General features: G+C 42.9%; 1 protein-coding gene across 1 annotated transcript in view; it reads right to left on the bottom strand.

Moving 5' to 3' along the window:
* Positions 1-3,978: 3,978 nt before the first annotated feature.
* The window catches only part of HSD17B4 (hydroxysteroid 17-beta dehydrogenase 4), an 89,133-nt gene continuing 67,014 nt past the window's right edge, over positions 3,979-26,097 (bottom strand). The window contains exons 20-24 of the mRNA XM_045794867.2: positions 25,146-25,232; positions 22,252-22,338; positions 21,127-21,265; positions 11,913-12,040; positions 3,979-4,638 (exon numbers count right to left, since the gene is read on the bottom strand). Coding sequence (XP_045650823.2) covers positions 4,549-4,638; positions 11,913-12,040; positions 21,127-21,265; positions 22,252-22,338; positions 25,146-25,232 — 531 coding nt within the window. The 3' untranslated portion in view covers positions 3,979-4,548. The remainder of the gene's footprint in view (positions 4,639-11,912; positions 12,041-21,126; positions 21,266-22,251; positions 22,339-25,145; positions 25,233-26,097) is intronic.

Below are 26,097 nucleotides of genomic sequence, written 5' to 3' on the forward strand. Positions count from 1 at the left end.
TTTCCTTTCTTTCTTTTTTAGAAAGAGAGAGCGTGAAGGTGCTGGGAGTGGCAGAGGGAGAGAGAGAGAGAGAGAGAATCCCAAGAAGACTCCCCACTGAGTGTGGAGCCCGACGCGGGGCTTGATCTCATGACCCTGAGATCATGACCTGAGCTAAAATCAAGAGGCAGTTGCTTAACCAACTGAGCCACGAGGTGCCCCTTAAATATTGTTTTCCTAACCAGCACTCAACATCTATCCCCCAGAACCCACTCTACAGGCCAAATCCAACTCCCAGCCTGTTTTTGTACGAGTTTTTACATTTTTTGCAAAGCTGTTTAAAAAAAAAAAAAAAAAGATGCCACAGAGACCGTATGTGGCCTGCAAAGCCTAAAATATTTACTGTCTGGGCCTTTAAAGAACAGGCTTGATGAGGGACACTTGGGTGGCTCAGTGGGTTAAGCGTCTGCCTTCGGCTCAGGTCATGATCCCAGGGTCCTGGGATCGAGCCCTGAGTTGGGCTCCCTGCTCAGCAGGGAGTCTTCTTCTCCCTCTGCCTCTCCCCACTTGTGCTCCCTCTCTCTCTGGCAAATAAATTAAATAAATTGCTGAGCCCCGATTTCACCCATCATTGTTCTTGACTGAGTGGCCGGTACTGTCAAAAGATAGGAAGGAAAACAGAAGTGCTCAAACTCCCTTCAAACGACACTCAGGTGACGTGGTACTTTTTAGTACCTGCTTCAATTTTATATTTTCTTCCCTGTGACCTCCAGAAACGTCCCCCCCTCCCAACCAGTGCTGCCCCCCAAACACACAGCTCTACTTGTCTATTTTGTTATTCTCGCCAGCTGTTGAACAGTCAATCCCCCTCAAGATGGGTTCTGGACAAGGCTCTACACAGCTCTTCTGTGGGTAAATTTTGAACTTTAGTGCCTTGACATTTTATCCCCTCGGGTATCTTTTCTCATTTTAAGCCATGTGAACCCTGATATCTCAGTGTCACTTACTAGGCAACTTCACACCAACATACTGCATATACCTGTAATGTAAATCTAATTCCATTTTTAGCCAAGGCTTGCAATTTTTCTTTTCTGCCACTTATGGGTTTTTTAAAAGTGCGGTTTTTTTTCTTTCCTCTCCCCTCTTAGATAGCTTCGTCCACACTGACCTAAAATGCTCTGCTCTTCAGAAAATCACTCTCCATAATGTTCAGGTTTTGAGATTTCTCGACGTCAGAATTTCTCAGCAGAGCTGGGTTACCGTTTAATTTTGCTCCTCTATTTGTTGGCCGGATTCAATATAAAAATCTGCTTTCTCAGATTGTTCGCTTTAAACTAGCTAAGCCAAGTTCTGTGAGAAGTCAGAGACTATTCTCGCCGTGTTAGGAACAGCTTTATGCAGGTGTGCATTTGGGAGGCTTAAGGATAGAGAGGAGTTTACCAGGTGATGAAGTTAAAAAAGCAAGTTGGGGGAGATGAGAGCTAAGGAGCATTTGTGGTGGACCATTGTGATTTGGGTCCCCGTATTCTCGATGTCCTTGGATATCACACCCGATTAGCTCTCGGGATAAGAAGTTCGGATGCTAACGGGGCAGCCCCGAGACTGCTGTCCTTAGAAAGGTTTGCTTGCAAGGCTGGCCCTCAGCTGGCATCTGGGAACTTACGTTTCAGGCGGATTCCCCTCATTCCCTCCCCGAGGAGAGTGGCTCCCTGTTCCCAAACTGTACCAATGGGGTTTAGGCTACATACCTGCTTTCCCTCATGAGTCTAGAATTTTGGTATGTGCTCTGACAAGAGAGGAATGGGTTGTGTGACCAGCCTCTCAGTTAAAACCTTGGATGCGGGGTCTTGGTAGATGTTTTACACGTTTTCCCAATTTGAGGCTGGGGGAATTAGGTGTGACTCTGTGGGGAAAGAAGTCTTGAGAGCTTGTACCTGATTTCCTCTGGACCTCGCTCCGTGCGACCTTCTCCTTTTCCTGGTTTTGCTTGGTATCATTTTGATAGAATAAATCGTATGAGTATGACACTATGCTGAGTCTCGTGAGTCCTCCCAGCAAACCATCCAAACCAAGGGAGTCTGAGGGAGCTCCAACACGCTATGCTCAGCTATACTTTTGGGCCTTGATACACACAGGCCGATCAGCATGTCCAACATCTCTATGGCGATGACTCAAGGATTGGCTTCTAACTCAAGCACAGCTGGTGAGACTAGACGAGGCCTTCACTGGGGCTTCTGAGAGCACCCAGGGTTCTTTATCCTGCTGGCTGACTTGGAATGGGATGCTGAGGCTGCACCTGTTGGTTGCCTTCTTGTGACCAAACAGGAATGACCTGGTGTTGCGAGGGAGGGTGCCACATGGAGTTTGCAGATAAAACAGCTGGAGAGATGACAAGGAACTGGGCCAGGATCACAGTGAATTGCTTGATGGTCAAAAATAAATTTATCCTTCTAGAGGTTTCTTCAGTGATGCGGGAAAGTTGTGTTATGCCAATTTGAACTGGTTTTATTATTTGCCACCGCAACAAGAATCCCAGCTGATGGGACATGGGACCACGCCAGAGCCTGACAGGAAGGCGACCAAGCTGTGGGTGGGAGAGGGGGATTACGGAGGGATCGGGGCTAAGACACAGACTCAGAGCAACCAGCACCCTGGTGATGGCTGAAGACAGGACAGTGGGTGAAACCAATCCAGGAAGAAAATGTCTAGCAAAAAGGGAGGAGGGCTGAAACTTCGATCGATAATCCTGAAAAGTTAGAGAGACAGAGGAAATTATAAAAGAGACAAGTAGAAGACAGGGAGATTAACCCACAGGTTCACTAAGACGTCAATACCTTTCTCACTGGAGGATAAAAGGGAAGAAAAGAATTAAGGAGGCTGGTGCAATCAACAATATGGAAATTACAGAAAAGATTAAGAAGCATGGGGATTAAGAAGCCGCTAAATCTGAAAACCAGTAGCTCTCTGACCTTTAAGATTGACAGAGATAGGTTAGTAAGATAATTAAAACATCTTTCTTAATATGTTTGAAGCATCTAGGGTATATATTCAACACTCGCATTAGTGTGGGGCATTTGATTAATTTTAATATGCTATTTCTGCTTGGAAGGACACAAAGCTCTTCCAAGCTCAACAGGAGCAACAGCTATTATAAAAGACCAGCGGTAAAAGACTGCTACTTTAAAAACAAATTCAAGTTCTAGAACAATAAATCACTCTAAATTAGTTAATTTTATGACAGCTTGCAGAGAGCATGAGGCTAAGGCATAACTGCCAAATATGTAACCTTCCTTCTATGCCTTCTACGTACCCTGCTCCTCCATGAGGTCAACCGCAATGCATTAAGGCACTCCTCCATGCGCCACCACTGCGTAAATATTCCATTTCTACGTTTCTGAGACGTTTCCTTTGATCCCTGAGCTCTACTTCCCTCCATCTTGCTCCCTGAAGCCAAGTGCCAGGCACGCTCCCAGAAGCCTTCCTCGGGACGAAGACAGTCCCCCGCAGCGGCTGAGCAAATCATCCACGGACGGAGCCACTGAGCCACGCTCCAGGAACCACCCTGCAGCTCAGCCCCATGTCATGGTCCCTCTGCAGGGCGTAATCAGTGACCAGTTCGCTCAGGGCAATGCTGAAGGACCATCCCCGAAGGATCGAAGGATCGGCCTTGTGGTAAGTGCATCCACCACAGCCAAACGTCTCCTGTGCCTCCTCTGTTTACCACCCCCCCAGGTGTCAGTCCCAAGGACACCTCCAAATACAGTTCTTACCCATAGATCTCCATCTCGGAGTCTGTCTCCCAGGGAACTGAGCCTGTAACAGCCCCCCACGCACACATGGCCCCCTCAGGGGTGCTCTATGAGTGGCATTCACTCCTTCCCTGACTTTAGCACCCCCCTTGCTGGTCGCCTCGGCAGCCAACCCGTCAAAAGGGCATCCATCTCCTCAGCCCACATCACCTGAGCTGCATGGCGGGGAAAATACTAGCATGACAGTACCTGCTAGTCACATCTTTATGATTCGAGATTAGTGATTAAACAAGAAAACTCGGTGTTTACAGGCATTATATGAAAATAAAGGACTTCCAGCAAAACAGAAGGGAGAAGAAAGAAAACTATTTGGGAATATAAAGACCATTGTCCTCCCTTAAAGCAGGACACTGTTACAGCAAAGTACATGTATGTTAAAACTGGGGTATCAGTAAGTTAGAGCCCAGAAAATAACAAAACAAAGTGTAAAAGACTTCAAAGTGGCCTTTCTTCAACTAATTTTCCTTTCCACTTACAAATGCTATCACAATTCTAAAGACTTGCATGACAATTTTTTATCATGAAGATAGAGCTCTAAGAACAGAAAGATATTACAAGCTGGCTTACAGTTTCTCGTAAAAAGAATGATAACGTGAAAAATTAGTAAAAAATTAAAATTTCAGAAGTTATCTAAAACCTGAAGATGGTAAGCAGCTTCCCCTGTATCTTAGTTTTGATCACTTTTGCTTAATCAGTTTTGCATATCTAGGTGAAGAAAGTATTTAATTTTTCTATTCTTATTCATAATGTAGTATGTCCTTCAGAGCTTGGCATAGTCTTTAAGAATCATCTGAAGTTTCTGGCTCAGCATGATGTTTCCTCTGGCCTTCAGTCTGCCACTAAAGAATGCCTGGAAAGGAGAGAGGAAAAAAAGAGTGCCAGACTTTATCACGTTATATTTCATTTCTTTTTTAAAAAGATCACTGGTCACGCTGAATACAATTGAGATAACAACTCTGGACAACAAAGGCAACTTTTATCCAGCAACGAACTTGAATGAATAGATAGCACCCATATTTTTAGATATCTAAGGGGAAAAAAGCGTCTTTTGGAAAACCACAGAACAATCTGTCTGAACTAACAGACTTGTGAATTTCTGCTTCGAGGCCCCCTTGGATGTCAGTCTATATTCTTAAACGTGATTTTGGGACCCTACAAATAAAAGGCTTTGCTGTATTCCTAACAATAAAAATATTCATGACACCTTCGTGATACAGAAAGCCACGTACTGACAAAATCAGGTCGCGTCACAAAGTAGCAGATCGACCCCATGCTGTCGCCTCAGAAGGGCTGGGTTAAGATCCAGGCTCTGCCACTCACGAGCAAGGGGAGCTGGGCAAATTCCTTCACCTCCCTGAGCTGCGGCCCCTCACGTCCAAGACACAGGCATGACAAGAGACCTGAATAATGCGTTCTGCTGCTGAGCGTGCAATGTGCGGCAGGAGCGTGTTAAACTCGCCATTATCACCACGCCAGGCCTTGCGCGGTCCAGCTCCAGAATCACCTCTCTAACCCCACCCGATGCACACACTTGTGCGAGTCACTTAAGATTCCCCTCAGGTCAGCTTCCCTCAATAAAAACAAAACCAAAACCAAACCAAAACAAAAAAACCCATCACAGTTTATGTAGCTGAGAAAACAGTGTGTGGAATACAAAGCGAAAAAGAGGTCCCAAGATTTTTCGATAGGTTGAAAAAAGCCCTAATAGCCATGACGAATACAACTTGTCATCACAAAGCAGCCCCGCAAATCTGATCTCACTCGGTACGCACAGCCAGGAGCCAGCAGCGGGTACGCGGGCACGCGGGGCCCATCTATGTGCCGCCGGCGGACAGCGGGGCGGACTGCGGGTCCCAGAGCTTCCATCACCTGCTCCAGCGGAAGGGGGACCAGGCCTCGCACTCCAACACTGCCCCCGCCTGACACCGAGCGGCAACGTAATCTTCGAAGCAAATCCTCATCAACCACAGAAGAAGCAAACACTCATTAAACTCATTAAAACGGCAGAAAGAAAACGAGACCTCATTCAATTGGGATCAAGTGCCTGGAGTTCAAACGGGAGACTGCAAGTTGAAGACTGAGACTGCTTTCGCTGTGCAGTTACGGACACTGCGCTCCCAAGCCCCCAGGGGGGTCCGGACGGACGCCTGCCCGCTCAGTACCAGCTCCGAGAGCAACGTCAACCTCGGATGAGAACACCGAACCCCCGGAAGTAAATCCACCACAACCAACATGCCACGGTTGTCACGGACTGGAAGGGCTGCGTACGTGGATCTGTATGCCTATCTATTTCCCGAGGGCAGGTTCCTAGAGAAGAAACTACTGAATCACGACATTTCTGAAATAAGCTTCCTGACCGTGCTTCTGTATCACTAGCTTCCAAATCACCGCGCTCTGCAGCAAATTCACGGGCACGGGAAGGACTACTTAAATTTTTCGAGGCAAATATGGTGACAGCGGTCACACACATCTTTTGTTTGGATCTAACTACTTAATAAACCGGACCGCTGGGTATTCCTTTTGGCCTAGGAGTGCCAGGCAAAAAGTACTGAGACTGTAAGTTGCCATAAAGGAAGAAAGTCTGCCGCAGAGCCTTCCAGAAAGACTCTTCCAAATGTATATTCCCTGAAACTACAATGTGAATTCTCTTACCCAACTTTAACTAATAATCTTTGAAAATGTGAGGCAAGATGACATCCTTTAATTTGCATTTTGTGGATACTGGGAAAAATTAGTAGTTTTTCTTAGGCATGTGAGTCACTTCTATTTCTTTACCAATTACTGGCTCATATCTTTTGCCCCCTTTTTTGTATTTAGTGCTTTCCAGAATTTTGCAAAGGTTATCGATACCACTATACCATGTATCATCGTTCTCTTTATTGTTTCCCCCAGGCTTATGGGAGTATCTTACGGAGCCTGACATGCTGAAGTTTCTAATTTCTACATGGCCTAAATTGCTGCTGTTGAGCTTCTGTTCCTTATTTCTATCCTTGCTTTAATCTCCTCAAGTATTACTAAGTGTCCACAGTATGCCAGGTAATATCCTAGGCAGGAAACAGACATCGCCCTCTGTTCTCATGAAGCTAACATTATAGTAGGGGGGTCAGAAAATAAAGTGTAAACAAGTAATTAAGACCTGTTATCAACGCAATGAAGGAGAAAATGAGATGCTCTCAGAGACTATAACAGAAAGGAACTACTTTGGGTGAACTGAAGCCAGCTACCCAAAAAGCTGGGGGACAAATTCCAGAAAAGGCAAAGACACAGACACCAAAGGAGTCAAAGATGATGGGAAGAAATTGCAAGAAAGGACAATGGGAACGGAGTCAGCATTCTAAGAGGGGAGGCAAGCGATGAGGGCTGAAGCTAGAAACACTGGCAAGAAAATCGTCAGGTAGGACACGATAATTTGATCCACGTCCGAAAGGAAATCTTAGAGATGTTCTCAGGTGAGGTGACCTCTAATCGAACTTACATTTTTTAAAGGATTACTCTGGATCCTAGGGGCGAGGCAAGGATGGGAGCAGCAAAGGAAGGCTGCTGCTGAAAGCCAGCGGAGATGCTGGGGGCTGGGATCATGGTGGTATCTCTAGTGATGAGAAGGAGAGGATGAATGTAAGATATATTCTGGAAAAATATTCTGGAAAAAGATCAGGCAGAATTAAGGATAAAAAGAATACAGACGTCTAGGAAGAAGCCAAGACAATTCTTACGTTACCAAGCATATTAACTTCCGTAGATAGACAGTGGTGCCATTTACTGAGGTGGAAAAGACTAGGGGAGAAAGGAAATCATGACTTCTATCTTAGACATGGTCAGTGGGAGACGCCAGTATGACCTGGCATCAGAGACGTCAGGTGCAGAATTGCTTCCATCACTACAAAGCTCAGAGAAGATGACTAGGTCAGGCATTCACAGGTCTGTGAGCTGTCAACACATACAAGACTTTAAACACCATAGGACGGATGAACGCACAGGTGGAAAGACTGTTATTCATAGAAGAGCCCTGAAATGAGTCCTGAGAAGAGGCATCAAATTTAACGGTTGGGGTGGAAGAAGGAGGCCCTGAAGGAGATTAAGAAAAGCCAAAGGCAGAGACACAGCAGGAGAATATGGTGTCAAAAAAACCAAGGAGTGAAATTATTTCAAGGAGTTGAGTTGAATGTTACCCAAAGGTTGAATAAGACACAGAGAACTATCCATTGGGTGGTAGAGTGGAAGTCATCGGTGAGCTTCATAAGAACAGCATCAGTGGCGTGGTGGATGTGGAAGTCAGGGAAGAGGGGGCAGAAGAGCAGAGTGAAGACCGAACACTTAAGCCTCTGTTGCCCAACAAAGGGGCCACTAGCACATGGAATGTGATGAGTCCTGGCTGAGATGTGCTGACAGTGTAAAACGGACCCTGGACTTAGTTTTTTAAAAAAGGATATAAAAAAAAAAAAAAAGCCTGGGGGCTCAGTCAGTGAAGCGTCTGCCTTCGGCTAAGGTCATGATCTCGGGGTTCTGGGATGGAGCCCCGCATCAAGCTCCCTGCTCAGTGGGGAGTCTGCTTCTCCCTCTCCCTCTGCCTCTCCCCCTGTTCGTGCTCTCTCTCAAACAAATAGATAAAATCTTTTTAAAAAAAGGATATAAAATATCTCATTAATACTTTTCTACTGATTACAGGTTGAAATGATAATTGGCTATACTGGGTTAAAAAAAATGAATTATTAAAACCTATTTCACCAGTTTCTTTTTAACAGTTTTTTTTACCATGATATGGCATGCTGGATGGGGACTGGATATCCAAAGAGGGTGTTGGCTTTAAAATAGAGATGTCAGCTCGCCTGTGACTGCGGGAGACTGGCGCAGTGGGACAGGAGAGACTGGTGGGGAAAGGACAGGAGAGGAGAGAAGCATCAGGGACTGGAACAGAAGAGAAGGGACCAGTCTCTGACGGGAAGGGTGAGAATTCCTTCGCATAAGTCAAGGGAAGAAAAGGAGACGGGGCAGGTGCTGCGAGAACAGACCTGGTGATGGACTGGCCAACGTTTTCATCTGAAAATCTTTTTCCAATGAAGCAAGTAAGGCCACCAGGCAAAAACGAAAGAGAGGCAGGTGTGTGGGAGCTTTAAGAAAACAAGTATGAAAGAGTCATCACAGACGAGAGGACTGGAAGCTGGCTGGAGAACCAGAGTCAGACCGCTGGACAGCAAGTAGAGACCGTGTGAGGCTTGGGATCCAGAACTTCGAAGGAAGCCAATCGGTCTGGTTGGGAGGCTTTTCACCCCGTTCACCTATTCAGGGACGGATGTAAAGATGGCTGAGTGTGGGGTTCAAACAGTGGAGTCTTCCGGGCAAGTGCGGTAAGAGACAGAAGGGAGGGGAGCGTATTTTCAGGGGATATGATGCGAGTGGACCACGGAGTCTGACGAGGGAGAGAAGCCAAGACAGACAGGAGCTAGAGGCTAGAAAGTGGGTATGTCAGCAAACGGGAGGCCTCTGTGAAGCTTCACCATATGAGCAGGAATAAGAGAACAAGTGAACAGAACGATACGTGAGGGTGCTGGGGAACAGTGATGTTTTGTAAGTTCTACACTTTATGCTGCTAAGAAGGACTAAAATGGACGGGGAATGGCGTGAAGGATAATCAGAAGTGAGACGAATGAACTAGGAGTCACTTGTTGGAGAAGCCATTTTCAGGAATCATAAAGGAAGCCACCGAGGTGGACAAGAGTTGGTGGCGGAGAGGAAAAGACTATACCGCCTAGGAGAAACTGAGGACTGAAGACGGGTGACAGCAGACTTCTGAGGCAGGGGAGAAGGTAAGAGAGCCAAATGACTAGACAAACTCTGATATCAATTAGAATTTCTCAAAGGATTATCATTAAGAATAAATACCCAGATTAGTGCAGTTGTTAAAGCGTCTGCCTTCGGCTCAGGGTGTGATCCCGGCATTCCGGGATCGAGTCCCACATCGGGCTCCTCTGCTAGGAGCCTGCTTCTTCCTCTCCCACTCCCCCTGCTTGTGTTCCCTCTCTCGCTGGCTGTCTCTCTGTCACATAAATAAATAAAATCTTTAAAAAAAAAAAAAAAAGAATAAATACCCAGATTTTCATCAAGTTTTTGCTTCTGCTTTTATTTTTTACATTTAATTCCATTCCATCGGGTAGTGACTTAGGTATGTGGAAAGACGAAACTACTACCATTTCCTATGCGACTGCCCAGGGCCACTCACTAAATAATCCACTCACCCCTGCCCCCAAAGGTCTCTCATCCTACATTTAATCTTTATATATAGGCATCTCAAATACAACATGTCTAAAAAAGAACTCTTCACTGCCCACTCTCTGCCCCGAAGTCCATTTTCCACTCAGCAGCCAGAATGACCTTTAACTCATGCCACCGCTCAATGGCTTCCTACCACAGGCGAGACCCCGAAGGCCCGTGCACGCTAGCCCTTCCCCTGTCTCCCATCACCTCCTGCTTGGTTCCCCCTGTTCACGTGACCCCAGTCTTCACCATTCCAGTGCTCCAATAAGCCCAGCTCCTCCTACCCCCACACGGGGTTTCCTTGGCCTCACGGCTCCACCCCTTGCGGTGGTCAGTGCTCTCTCAGGCCTTTTTGGACAAGCCCATCTGAAACCCTTCCTCTAGCCCATCACACTCTAATCCAGGGGCTGGCAAACCACAACCCGAGGGCCAAACTGATCTGCTGCATTTCAGCGAAAGCAGTTTTACTAGCACACGGCCCCACTCATCTGTCTCCCTATTATCTGTGGCTGCTTCGACTCTATGACGGCAGGACTGCACACGTGCAATGGAGACCTTCGGGACCACAGAGCCGAGAACGTTCACTAGGCGACCCCTCACAGAAAAAGTGTGCCAAGCAGGGCTCCAACCTACTGCTCTGCCTGATTCTTCTTCATCCCCAAAATCAGATTTACTCCCCACTCCCCTCTAGAACTAAGCTCAGAAAGTGTGGCCACGGTCTTGTTCCGCCACACCAAACACCCCAATCACAGTAAGTGCTGAATACATTTCTGCGAAGGAATCAGCTGAGGTCACCTGGGGCCAAGCACTGTATCAAGCTCTTCATATATGTTATCAGACTGAGTGAAACCAGCCTTTGGGATTATTACAATTATTGTCTTAACTTTACCAATGAGAAAATCAAGATTGAGAGAGGAAGTGGCAGAGCTTAGATTCAAACTCAGGTCTATCTGATGTCAAAGGTCCTACTTTTAATACTGTACTACTTGACTATCTTTTTAAATTAGTCCTTCTTTCCAGGAAAACTATACTCTCTCACGTATTCAATGGCTCTGTTCCCTGTAAACGTGCATGGTTGTCTTCAAACAAGCTTTCCTTGTTAGGGAAGTCACTGGTACTCCACAGTTTGGGTTGGGATTATCAACAACTTCTTTTTTCAGTGATATCTTCTAGTTGGGTTTGCTGCTGCGTGAAAGCGATTTTTTTTTTAATAATTATCGAGCATGCAACCACTGGCTCGAAGTCCTTCATTCTAAGAATCAGTAGTTGATTCTTTTGGGATTTCTCGCTACATAATCGGGTTTCAAAGTAGCAAGGGTGTCTCCTTCATTCTAATTGGTACATCAGTTTAATTTTGTGTATTTGTGGACTGGCCAAAAGCTTCAGAACAACATTCACAAAAAATGGTCAGAGAGCACACTCCTATCCTCATCATTATTTTCCATGGAAAACCCTCTTAGTGTCTCCCCTTAAGTAAGACACCGGCTCTTACTGGCCTATCCTTCTATTTCCAGTTTTCAATGATGATCGTTAAGACAAGTTCTTAATCTTCTACATCGGGAATGAATTTCAAATTTTAGGAAGTATCTACTAATAAATGGTTTTTCACCTCCGAACTAATGGCAGATTATATTTAAAGGTCTAGGTGTGGGTTTTATATTGTTTTACTCAAGACTGAAGAAGAAATTCCGTTTTACAGGGGGTTATGTGGAACTACACTAAAAATAGTTATGAGCTGTCAACCCAGACTCCCCTGAGTCTCCTTCACAGTGGTAAGAAACTTGTCTCGTAAGTCAGCATTTGGGAAGCAGCTAAAAACTACAACGGTCAAACAGGAAGCGAAGATGATGAGTGGGCATGTCAGGACATTACCTTCTGAGGGTCAAGCTTGCCCAGGACCACTTCCATGAAATCTTCATCTGAAAGGGTGAAGGTGGCGTCAGCAGAGCCTTTTGCAGGGCCTTCATACACTTTTCCAGAACCGCTTTTTAGGTCTATAGCTGTCAAGAGCAGGAAGAGAGCAACGTGTATTTTTTTTGTTCACAATAGAGAGTAAAACAAACCAACCGAAATGCAAACATTTTTATAGTTTCCAAGTTCATGTGGTGCTTTCGACATTTTATGTTATCCATCCTTTAGAAAAATTTAGAAAATCCTTTATTTTTCAAGATGTCTTTTTATAAAGAAGTTGTTGAAAACAGTCAAATCAAGGACACCTGGCTGGCTCAGTCGGTAGAGCGTGCGATTCGACCAATAAAATTACTTAAAAATAAAATCCTTGAAAAAAAATAGATCAATAGTTTCACCTCAGTGAAGAAGTTTATACAACAGAGACATTTTAAATGTTAACTAATGTAGAATAATGTAACGAAGTTAAGTTGTTGGACGTTACATGGTTAAGGCCTTTAGGTTCAAATGTAGACACTATACTCAACAAAGAAGGAAAGCCCAATTTTGTTTTATTTTATTTTATTTTATTTACTTATTTATTTTGAGAGAGAGTATGTGAGCAGGGGGTGGGAGTGAAAGGGCAGAGGGAGAGGAAAAGAGAGAATCTCAAGCAAGCTCCATGCGTAGCACGGAGCCCAACACAGGACTCGATCTCAAGACACTGAGATCATGACCTGAGCCGAAATCAAGAGTTGGAGGCTCAACTAACGGAGCCACCCAGGTGCCCAAAAGCCGAATTTTAAAACAGGTGCATGTTGGCTGGGTTGGGGGAAGGAAACACATACTCTAGTCACCTTTCAAATACCTGCTTTCATCAAACGTTCTGTCATGGATAGCAAGACAGTCAAAACAGATTTGTAAAAATGTTCTAATAGTTTGTTGCACTTACAATTCATTAAATATTTATTGCCCTCACTGTTGCAAATAAACATTAAAATCAGCTTCTTTTCCCTTAACTGTTTCTGACAGAAGTATTAAGCATCCCAGAAGTAGGCTGCGGAACTGGGAAAGCTATGAAAACTCACATTCGTGGCTCTCTCTGTATCATTTAGGGAGCAGGATGCCGCAGCTACGTGTTAGAAAGTTTAAACCGTCTCAACATGTGACGGAGACCAGTCCTCCACTCCTCTAGCGTCAGCCTCTGGAGGGCGCTCTCTCTCTTGCTACAGGGAAGGAGCTACAACCGCAACGCTGCCCCTTGACAGTGTGTAGAGAACTCCCAGTTGAGGGCCACGGAGAAGCTACGCATGCGTGAGGAAAAGCCACAGCGCTTAACCACATGCTGCTTAACTGAGACTTGCTCTGGAGAGAAAATTAAATCACTCCAACTCTCTGAGAGAACAGAATTTTGCCAACGAAGGTAAAACAGTAGTAGCCTGACGATAATGGTTATGTTGGGAAGGAGAAGGGCAATTTCTTGCTTCGTATACTTCATTCACTCACTTCACTGCAGGGTTTCTACCACGGGTGTCAGACGATAAGCCAGGTACTAAAGTCAGGTGTGCGGGAGCAAAGGCTCTGTTCTTACTGGCACTCACCCAGTACATGTGTTTGCATGTAAGGCTTGCAGCGTTGAAAAGAAAGAAAGAGAGAAAAAGGGAGGGAAGGAGGGAGTCAGGAAGGCTGGGGAAGTAAAGGGAGAGAGGAAGGAAAGCCTCTAAATTCTAAAAAGCAAACCTCTGGCGTTCAACAGACAACCTTCATGATTTTAATTCTTCATAAGTAAGTCTGAAGTCCACACGACCTGCTCAGGCGTGGAGGTGGACCGCACACATCTTAACACACATGTGCGACTGAGTCTCTGAGCTGATGGGGGCTCGTTGCTCTCTGCCTGTCCTCACTCCCCCTGGTTCTCTGTGCAGCTCCCCAGCCCTGACTCTTGCAAAGCAGTAAAACTTCCTTCTGTGGAAAGCTAGTAACTAGGGTTGATGACAGAAAAGAGAGCTAAGAAAGAGAAGGTTCTTAGCCAGAACACAGGAAGTGGGGGTAAAGGAGTGGAACTGCCAATCCCAGGGTAGCTCAGGTCACGGTCTACTGCATGGCTCGTGCGGGAGCCTCATCACCCATCACCATCACCTTGAGTTTACAGACAACGGTAAGGTCATGGCTAATCTTACTGAAATGAAGAAACAGATTGTATATATTTTCTCTTACTGGTAGAAATGATCTTAAAAGCTTTGTGACTGATGTGAGCTCTGTATATATAATCATTAAGGCTCTGAAAGAATCTATTAAAATTTCCGTTGTACTTTACAGCATTTAATAGGGGAGGGGTGTTAGATGAGAACAGGACATCTGGAAATTTGGGGACCTCTGACAGTCTTGAGATATATGTACCTTAGAAATCACAAAGGGGTATCACAGGAGAAAGCAGTTAACTTTATTGATGCCTCCTTTCCTTAAGATGATAAATTCTTTACTGAAACAAGAATGTCTTGTGTTTGTATCCCCCACATTTCCTTGAATAGAAAGTACTTAGAAACTATTTGTTAATCAATGATAAGGAAAGCACAGAGAAGAAGCACTTCTATTAAAAAAAAAAAATAGTAACAACAACAAAAGGAAAACTTAAATTAAAAATAAAGATTTCTTTTAAATCACACCGTGAAGGACACGATACTTTTGTGCCGTTCCTGGCAAAAACTCAAACTCAATCTAATAATCATGACGTAGAAAATATCTGGGCTCTACTCTTCAAATATGTCAAGGTCCCAAAAAGCAAAAGCAGACTGAGGAACTCATCCAGATTAAAGGGCTAACGCGACTTAACGATGAAATGCATTATCTGATCCCAAATGGACCCCAGGCAGTTCTTTCTTTTTCTTTCTTCATTTCTATTATTATTATTATTATTATTATTATTATTATTATTATTACTATTACTATTAGTATTCTTCGGCTATCAAGGACATTAGTGGGACAACTGGAGAAACAGTAAGGTCTGCTGATTAAATAATACTGTGTCAATGTTACTTTCCTGATATTGATAATGGTTTTATGAATAGATAATAGAAAATCTTTGCTTTTAGGAGACGCTACTGGAGTATCTGGGAATAAAGGGACACTGTATCTGCAAGTTACTCTCAAATCTTCAGAAAAATGATTCTAAGATATATGACGAAAAGAAAATAGTAAAGAATATGGAATAAAATCATCATTTGGAGAAACTGGGTGAAGACAGACACAAGTTTTCTGCGTTATTCTTGCCACTTTTAAGTCTGAAATCATTTCAAAATACAAAAACTACAAAAAGAAGTTATTAAGATGAATAACACCCACAGCAAGATGGAAAGCGCTAGCAGTTTCAAGCGACTATGTGTGTGAATGCGCACGGGCACGCAGGCAAGGGCTAAGCTGTGACACGGGAAGCAGCCACCACCACGAAGGAAATGGAGCTGAAGTAGGCACCGCTCCAATACACAGTCCCCCTCCCGCCCCGGACACCGTATTTCTTTCCAAAGGTCATCTTTTAAGACTTTTCTGTAAATCCATGATCCCAATCCGTATGTGGAACCAGTGCCCGTAAGGTTTGGTTTCTATCACAGCTGAGAAACCCGAAAAGGTGAAGTAATTTGACCGGTAGAAGATGAGCGCGGCCCCAGGAGCTAATAATAGGTTCTAATGACCAACTGGTATGTCCTCCAGGATGAATGTACTCTGCTCTTAAAAGAACGCCCGTTGCCAAATCTGTATATATCCTTCTACATTCTAGCCAATCTCCAAGATCCAAAACAAATGACCTCTAACATTTAAAGAACGTCTTTGTCCAGTCATCGTCACATAAGGCATAACAGATGTCTGGATCTGGTCCAAATATGTAGACTTGGCTTTACACAATTAATTTCAGTATATATTTTTTAAACCCAAATAACTTCATTACTTAACTAGCAATATTCAAGCAATACTGCATAGTATAAACGTTCTATATAAATTCTAACTCCAATTATGTTCCTAACAATGGAAAAGACTACAAATACACGAAAAGACACTCAATTTCCTTTAGGGGAAGAAACAACCAAACTGTTCAGTGCCAACCAGCTTAAACCTATCATCCTAAGGAAAATGGAACATATTTTTACCCAGTAGCACTGTGTCATGACTACACAAAAATAAATCTGTCTTCATCAAAAGTTTCAGTTGTATGGCTATTTTACAGCCACTGGATACAATCGAACAACTGATAGATGCTTACTTGGAGACGGGGTAATATTCAAGCCTAGAGTTACGATAAATTGCATATTTAAGATTCGTGGGCCACATTCTAAGATGCTCACTTTATGTAGAGACAAATGGAAATGCTGGAGCCATGAGCTGAGAGCAGATACTCTTGCAGGATCAACAGGAGTTTCCCTTCATCTTCTTCCTGCCCGCCATGACGCACACCAGCAAAGCTAACGCTCTGAGTTCCAACTACCATTTCCGCGAGCATGGTTTCCAAGTCTTTCTCCTGACCGAGAGTCTATCCCACGTTCCAGGCCCACCGTTTCCACCCCCTAGTCCAGATCTCAGTCTGCTAAGGTAAGCACAAGCACCTGGCTTATCACCTGCTCCCTAAACCCATCTCCTTGCCCATGTGTTTCACACATCTGGCAATGGACTCAACATCCCCAGCCCCAAGGACTCCAACCTTGCCATTAGTTTGGACCCCGTCTTGTTCCTCTTGTTTTTCAGACATCATCAGTAGCCAAGGTGGTCAACTCTTCTTAACAATTATCCAGAGAGGCCCTCCTCTCTCCATTCTTGCCATGACCTCAACTTAGGTCTTCCTTCCCTTTCGTCTGCAACACAACAAAACTTGTTTCTTCAACCTTTGTATTCAAACATTCCTGCACACTGCCTCTAAGAGTTATTCCTGCCTATCTTTTCATATTTGTAATGTGCAACCTAGCAGAGAACTTAGCACATAGTAAACATTCAATTATTATTTGAATGAACCAATCCTCCTGTTGTGTGAAAGCCGACAGTACCTTTTCCATGTCTCTTATCAATTCTGTTCAGGATTACTTATGGATACAAATAGGTTCCTTATTTTGGACTCCTTCGGGCCAAGTGGGTTTTAGAATTCAGAATTTTTCAGATTTCAGGAAGAAAATACGGTGCATGAAACCTGTATTACAGAGCATGGAGGAGCTCCAAGGATGCAACTCTCCATAAACAAATATAGGATTGCTGTACTCAACTCATTCACACGGGGGGACAGACAGGGACAGTCATTGGCATCATTTAAGTTCCAGCCAGGCTCTGTCGTCAATGAGTTAGGAGGGAAAGAAAACAAAAAACCTTTCCACTTTAAGACTTTCTGGTTTCTGGAGTCGCTGAAAGCAGCAGCTGTGTTTTAATTTTCAGGCTACTCTTTGGGCCACATAAAGCGTCTGATTCTTTACCTTCTTTACGCCTTCCTGCCATCTTTCATTTCCTCTGAATTTTAACAGTTGCTCAGAACAACAGAACGGGATCCGAAGGGTTTACCAGAACAACTTCTGGCTGGCTTTAGAAATTAACAGTAATAAATATTGCAAGCCACATTGCATACTTGTAAAAGGCTTCGGTGGTGTCACACTGTTCCTGATGTTTCACCCATATTAAATAGAAAATATCCACACAACACACTATTGTTCTAAAAAAAGGGAAAGGCACTAATTTCAGCGCTTTTTTAAAAAAAGCAGACATATGATTCCATCTAAGACGATGCATCCTACATGGCTTTTAGCATTCAATCAACATACGTGGAAAGAGGCTACTGTGTTACAGACTGTACCAGAAGCTAGTAATAAAAAATTAATCTGCGACTCTTTCTCAGGCTGAAACCCAAGGTCAAATGGGAGGAGATATACGATTATAAATGATCCCAACACAGTAAGAGAACTGTTCAAAGGAAATTCAGAGATTTATTTCTCCAGCTGATGCCCATCTGCACCTCTGCAACCTAATCAAAGAATCCCGAGGAAAGTAAAAAGCCAAAGGATAACCTTCCTTCAAAAGGGTAAAATACCTGAAGCCACAGCATCTTTGAAAAAGGTGTTCAAACAGGGCAAGGCTTTCAGTGACATTTTAGAGTAATGAAAAGACAGAGATAACAAGACCACATGTCCTTGATATTATTATATTATTACATATTATATAATATTATTTTTACATTATTATATAGTAACTGTATATTATACATTATATAACATAATATTAATGGTGAAATAAGAAAAATGGGCTTCTAGATTTCTATCTACGTGAAGAAGCACTCTGTGTGGATCATAACGGTTTTAATAACTCTAAAACAATATTTTGTAAACAGAACATTGTCTCCAGAGGCAGAATAAGAAGGGACAGCGAGCCTTCCAAGCTTCTTAGCCAGATCCAGGGCCTGCCTCTCTCTGTTATGTGCTCTCAGTCCGTGAGAAAGGAAAGCACAGGCTCTCCAGCCTCTCTCCAGTCATCTCCCAGCGAGGCAGAGGCCACACTGGCCTTTGCCCTCCTGCTGCTGGATGACCCTGCAGGACAGGCTTCAGAGGGGCCTAACCTCAAAGGCATAGCTACGACTCCTCCTCCACAGCCCAAACCAACCCTGACGCAGCACTGACACCAGAACTCACCTAATTCTCCCTAGATTGACACTATTTTGGTTTTAAAAGGCACTCTGTGGGGCGCGTGGCTGGTGCAGTCAGTTAAGCATGGGACTCTTGGTTTCAGCGCAGGTCATGACCTCAGGGTCATGAGATCAAGCCCCATGTGGGGCTCTGTGCTCAGCAGGGAGTGTGCTTGGGACTCTCTGTCTCCCTCTGCCCTCCCCCCAACTCTAAAATAAATAAATCTTTAAAAAATTTAAAAAAAACAAAACAATTCTCCTTACCCTCCTCACCCCCAAACACACAAGCTGCCCCAGAGATGTGGTGGTGGTGGTGGGGTCTGGATGGCATGGCAGGGGATGAGGGGAAGACGGGCATAGTCCAAGATCTGTGGGTTAGAATGCACCTCTTAGGCCACTAAGCCCAAACCGCTTGGTTTTGAGACTTGTGCAGTCAGTCACCTGTGCAACTCCAGGGACACCCAAGTCCAGCCAAGGTGAACGGAGGAGCTTCAGCCTACCCTCTGTAACCAGTTCCGGTCTGCTGAGACGTGAACCAGGCTGTGACAACAAAGAGCAATTTACAATACAAAATATTTGGGGGCTTCTGGGTGACTCGGTTCATTGAGCGCCTGACTCTTGATTTTAGCTCAGGTTATGACCTCAGGGTCCTGGGATCAAGCCCCACTTCGGCTCCCACTGCTTGAGGATTTCTCTCTCTTCCCGCTGCCCCTCCTCCAGCGTGTGTGCGTGAGCTCTCTCTCTCAAATAAATAAATCCATAAAATATAAAATATTTGGTATTGAAGTGTTAAACATTTTTAAAACTGATCGTGAAAAAAAAAATGCTGTATAGTCCCTAAATCAAAGCATTCAATCCTCAATTTCATGTCATTAAGCTGCCAAGACGAAAAAGATGCCAACATGGAATCGTTCTCTGAGATACCGTAAGCCAAGAGGCCAGCCACGGTGACTGAGCTCAGCGACACAAAGCCTGGGAGAAAACAACAGCCTGAAGTGAAAACAGCTACAACACAGCCGAGAGTCAGGTCAGTAACAGACAGGCAGATGACCAAAGGGCACGGTGAACCCTTTCAGAGAAAGCTTTCAGATCCCACACAACGATGAGCTTTAATAACCAAGACCCTAGAGAAGAGATGGTAAGACAAGCAAAAGCCACAAGACATTATCTATAATACGTAGTTATTAACAAGATATTGATATTCCCATTTCTCCAGTGGAAATGTCAGGAAAAACCCTTCTCCTAAGTTAATTAAAGGTCACTTGTAAAGGGAAGCACATTTTCTAATACTGCCTACAAGGCAAGCGTCACCAAGACAAGAGGGAAAATCTGAGTGAGCTACCAACACTAAACTGAAGGAAAGTACCCTGTTTGCCACCAGTGAATCACAGGCACACTGTGCCAATCCCTACAGTGCTCTGCTCTGCCACCTGTGAGACACCTGGTTCCAGCACCTTCTCTCTTACAGAGCTCATTCCTCTCCTCTACCGGTATCTTCAAAAAGCCTGTGCTTTTATTTGTCACTCAACTTCCAATATACATTCATTCCTAGGGAAAAAGCTGAATTTCACCACGGGAAGACAGAAAGACAAATGGAAGGACAGAAAGAATAAAGAAAGGCACATGATAACACCTGCACACACAGTCTTAATCTATGAAATTCTTCAGAAAAAAATCTTAGACACTTTGAAATTAGGGGGACTACCTACCTATTAACATTTCTGCCTTTCCCCCCCTTTTGAGTTAACTTCCTAGAAGCACAGTCTCTCCAGAAGAATGAACATCAAAATGGGAACTGTGGGTAATGTAATTAGACTGATCACTATCTTCTTCTTTGCATCTTTATATATCCAGTCATAGGTCATCAACATACGCTGCTTCACAAAAACCGTGATTGTCGTATTACGAAGAAGGTTGTTAATATTGATCTAAAATTAGTTTAACAAAACTTCAAAAACGTTTTTCTAGGAAAAGTAACAAACAGAAGACTATTTCAAAAAGTTTCAGGTGATTCAGAGATGTATTTTAATTTTCTGCTCTAAGTGAGCATTTCATACCAGTCTTTAACTGTAGTGAGGAATAAAACACACAGATTTCCAAGGCACTCGAACAGGCAGTCTTAAATAGCAATCTGATAATTAAGGTGATAATCAAAATCATTAATATTTTCACATGAAGAAAACAATTTTGAAAGTGTCAAAATACGATGACCTAAAACGATTTCATCTGACCTGATGAATTTGCTTTCTGTGTAAGGGGCATTTAAAGCTTAAAGCAGCATATAACTAACATGACTGTTTGAAAGTACTCATTTCAGGTATTACAATGAAATCTTTGAAAGAGGTGTTTTCATTTTAATGGACTCTTTTATTTACATCTCTGAAAGACACAAGTCTGAGTACCCTGAAATCTGATATTTTCCATGAAAGGGTACGTAGGTAGGTAGGTAGGGTTGACCCACCTTCAAAGAAACGGGCTTTAATGATATGAAGGGTACTGCATCTCCATTTACTGAGAGTTACCTGAGAATAGCTTAAAGGCAGGGATACGACTTACTCCACTTGGCTGCAGTGTGTCCACCTTTAGTGATATGCCACTCAAATACGGCATTTACTTTCTTTGCCACCTCATGCCCGATATCCTTAAGGCGGCGACCTATCTCCTCAAATACCAGGGTACTCTGGAGCTCCCCACCCTAGTAAAAGGAAAAAATTTAACTTGAAAAGTTTTGTAAGAATGACTCGAGGGGAAAAAGGATTACAAAACGTACGTGCAATAAAGTAATTTTTTAAAAATCTGTGTAAGAATAAGGCAACCTCATTCTTTTACACCAGGCTCCTGTAACACTCTCCTTATGTTTATTCATGTCACCCAGGACCTCAGTCTTAGTAAGAGGATTTTTACTTTTATGAGCATTCAGAAATAATATTTTAAAGTACAGCAGGAGCTAGACAACCTAGGTCCTAACTAACTTGAGCAGGAAGATACTAGACAAATCAATCAACCTCTCTGGTCTCGTTTCTTTCTTTGTAAAATGGGATTAAGTTATGTGAAGCCCACATCTCCTTGTAGCTCTAACACTTCTCAAGTTTTTGATCTTAGATTCTTCTTAAGGGATCTTAATTTTCAGGCCTTTATGGGATGATGGAGCTTACAACAGACAATTAAAGATCATGGGTCTGAGAATCTCAACAGTACAAAGTTACTATTCTGAAGACCGAGAATATAAACATTTACATTAAAAGCCTCACATTCACAGAGAATAACAGAAATGTTTTAATAAATAATACATGCTATTGATTTTATATTTGCATACACAGCTTTACACAAATCTTAAATCAAGCAAAGGCACAGTATATTTGACTTTTTCCTCTATTTTTCTCCAAAATATTGTTAGCTTAAGATTTCTCATTAAACAACTAATTCAGTTACTCTAAAACTAGAAAATTAATTATTTTCTCTTGAGAGGCACCCCAGTATCTCCCTTAAAAAAAGTTAAAGAAATTCCTAAATTATCAAAATATTCCTTTTACTTGAAGCAGTTAGGGAAAACGTCCTTCCAGAATTAAGAATCTTTTATAGCTCTTAATTTTCTAAAGCAGCCAGAACATTCTAAAAGTAATCTTAACTGAAACTCATCAATCAGGAAATGACTTGGCTACCAGTTTTTCTATAACCCACCTCAGAGGGTGTCTTTGCTGAAATCTCAGATGTTGGCAGGAGATCGACATACGCATTTGAAATGACAATGTCTCCAGTTTCTTGGACCTTAAAAGAGATGTAGGACAGGGAAAAAAAACCAATTCACTCTAATAATTCCAATAAAAACACAATACTGTTGTAAAACAGTATACAGTCACTACAAGAAAACGACAGTTTTTCCTCGTAAGAAAAAAATAAGAACCCAAATTAAATCAAGTTTATAGATTAAATGTCAAGACGAATAAACACAAAGGCTTGCTGTTTTAATATAACTGTTATTAACCCTAACTGTAGAATCAACAGGTGCCCTTTTAAAAAATACCTGTAACCAGATCCCATCTCCAAAAATTCTAATTTAAATGACCTGGGGTGGATCCTTGGCATTGGTATTTGGGGAGATTTTTTTTTTTTTTTTAAAGATTTTATTTATTTATTTGACAGAGATAGAGACAGCCAGCGAGAGAGGGAACACAAGCAGGGGGAGTGGGAGAGGAAAAAGCAGGCTCATAGCGGAGGAGCCTGATGTGGGGCTCGATCCCAGAACATCGGGATCACGCCCTGAGCCGAAGGCAGACGCCCAACCGCTGTGCCACCCAGGCGCCCCGGAGATTATTTTTTAAACATAAGTGTGTCTGATGGGGAGCCAGGGTGAGAATTGTTGAATTCTTAGAAACAGTACCAGGCACGACAGAGTATCCATGAGGTACTGATGCTCAAAGTACATCTGTTCTATTCAGAGAATAAAATCTGCTAGAACAGACCGCAGTGATCTTTTTAAGGTAATAATTCTAGTTCTTCTCTCAAATAGGAAGGGTACATAGCATAAACTAAATGCTTAAATAGACTTTCATCAAAATACTCATGAAAGGAACTCAAATTCTAATCCCTAATCCTTCATCTAACATTATTACAATAGCTACTCTTTCATAAAATTATGGTATTGCTACAAATGGGCAGGATCGGGCCTAAAAATTAGGGCAGCATTTATTAAAAATGATTTTTAACAACTGAGATCATTCTCCCTTGACCACTCGCCATCGTACTTCAGAAAAAAGATCTTTCAAACAATTTGCTCATTTTATTTCTAATTATATACAGTGCAAGGCATGGAAAGAGACAATTTATGAACAAAATACACTTTAGTAAATTACTTTCTTGTAACCAAGCCAAGCATGTCATTTTGGAACATTAGTTTAAAATGTTTCTTAAAATACAACATGAAGGAAGGAGGGAAGAAAGGAAAGAAGAATTCCTATATATATAACTAATAGGAAAGAATACTTCTAATCACGGGAGGGGGGGAGAGGCAAATACAGTGAAAAGAAAGGAAGATATGCTTAGAATTTATCAAAATGGCAAGAAGGTACTCTAGACATTAAATTATTTCTCAGCCCTTTAAGTCTGTATCCATGGAGATTACTTCTATGCTGTTCATTACTGCAACTGAGGAAAATAAAAACCTGTAATGTGGTCATGGACCTGACCGCTTGTAGATTTCATCTTACTAAAAAAATAAAACTTACTCAAAATAATTAGAAAATAGGAAGGCTCTGGAAGAGGTGGCACAAATACTAACTGCAAGAGGATTTCAGAGACAGGCCATATGTGAGTCCGTGGGGGGCAGGAAAAGGGGAGTGAGTCGTCAGGGGCTGCCTCTAAGGGCAAGAGAGAGCTTGAAAGGAAGCCGAGGAGACAGGAGGCCACGGGAAAGGAAGGGTACACACAAATTAAGCAGGAGAGTGACACTGCAAGCCGCAGGAATTAATGAGGAGTAAGACAGCCACAGAAAGCACAGTTCTGCAAAGTTATTTCTTGATGAAAGAAACTGTGATAACAGTAAGAAGAGCGAGGGCTCTGGGATTGAGGCTTTGAGCCGGGAAGACCAGGGTGTGTACCCCAGTTTGCCCACTTTCTGTGTGACCGTGAGAAAGTATTTAAGAGCCCTGAACCTAGATTTTCTTCTATTGAACGGAGAGTTCTTGGGCATATTAGAGATGGCATTTAATAGCTACTATTATTATTCATGGTGGTGTCTACACTGGTCAACACACACCACCCGATTTTTAACAAGTACAAAATGATCGGGCCAAAATAGTACCAGCCTGGTCAACCACGTTCACGAAAATTATCTTGAAAAATCTTACAAATAAAGAGATGATTGCACGTCCTTTTAGTATTTTACCGGAACACTGCTATTAGCTTCACCCAAACATTACTTAGCTCTTCAGGGAGACATACTTATTTTCTGTCTTGTCACCTACTCTTAAATAGGCCCAACCTCTGTGACACAAGGTGTGAATTTCTGGATTTTGGTGTGATCAAGATCACATGACTTCCAGCCAGTAGAAAACACAACCGTAAAGGGTATGGTTTTACTGTTCTATAGGATGTTAATTAGTTCTGCCTCTATTGCAGCAAGATTATTTGAGAGCGGGTGCTGCTGGACCACATAAACATTGTTGCTCTAACTTTATCATCTCGCCAGCTCCCCCATGAAGCAATTACACAGAGTTCTGTCATACTTGCATTTTATATCTGTGTGAGAGCCATGCCTTTAATCTCCTGAAGATTATAGTTTGACAACGACTTGACTGACTGGCTGAGCCAAAAAGACAGGGTTGGTTGGGTTTTCCCAACAGCTGTGCCACTCCTACATACGGGCACCGATTCAGTAAAAAGTAAAACAAAATAAAAAAGAAGGTACAGAGGCATCTTATTTTCAATTAAAAGGTACCGCTGATTTAGAAAACACCTTCTAGGTTTTCCATCATACCCACAGCACTCACCCAAAGAACGCTGTAGGGTGGACCAGGGTTACAGGGTGTGGCGAAGCAGGTAACAAAACAAGGAACCCCCACCTGCATGACTCATACCTTGGTTTGGAAATGGATTCGATTTCCTTCCTTCCACATCTCAGTCTGTAGAGTCTGTCCTGGATACACTGGCTTTGAAAAACGAGCCTTTAAAAGAAATGAGTTTGGGGGTTACACATGTTTTAAAATGAAACCTTCCTACTTGTGGGGAAAGAAGTTCAGATGGACGTCAGTGAACATAAAAGGAAGAAAAGAGAGGTTTAAATACATTTACATTCATAAGGGAACACAAACAGCAGTATGATAAAATCAGACACTGGAGAGAGTTCGCATAAGCTAGTTTATCTTTCAAAATAAGGAGCCCATAAATAGTCTTTAATCTTGACAAATCAAGAAACAGAAGTATCATCATGTTAAGGAGCCCCCAGAACAAAGGAAAAGACGCAGCTCAAAGTGGGACCAAGCATGTCTGGGGACCAAGAGCTGGGTGGCATGCAGGACAAAATAATGCCACTTCTTAGCTCATCGTCTTCTATACCACTGTACTTGCTCTGTGCACACAGGATCACATAATAATACAGGTAATTGTAATAAAATGAAAAGCATGACAATCATCAATCTTATCACAGGCAACACATCAGAAAATGCATTTTCACTGCTGCATGGAGCACAAAGCGACAGAAACTTCTGGAGCTACGTGTAATCGTCTTAAACTTTGTCTTCAGTGTCTGTCTTTGCACGTACGCCTCCGCAAAGGCCCCGTGTGCAGAGATGGGGGGGGGTTTGTAATTTACAAGGGATGAAAACATGAAAATCTGTAAGCGGCCATCATGCTGACACTGGTGGACGTTTATGAGAGTTCCAACCGCAGCCACTTGACACTTTTAATTAAGTTGGGGCAAACTACAACAGTGAAAAAAACATTTTTTTAAGGTAAATCTCAAGTTTCTGTTAATGCGTATATGCTGACATGTGTGTACTCCTGAGTCATTTATGAAACAATCCAATTAAT

This window comes from Ursus americanus, chromosome 5, assembly GCF_024610735.1.
Source record: "Ursus americanus isolate L20-20 chromosome 5, mUrsAme1.1.p, whole genome shotgun sequence".
NCBI classification, from domain to species: Eukaryota; Metazoa; Chordata; class Mammalia; order Carnivora; family Ursidae; genus Ursus; species Ursus americanus.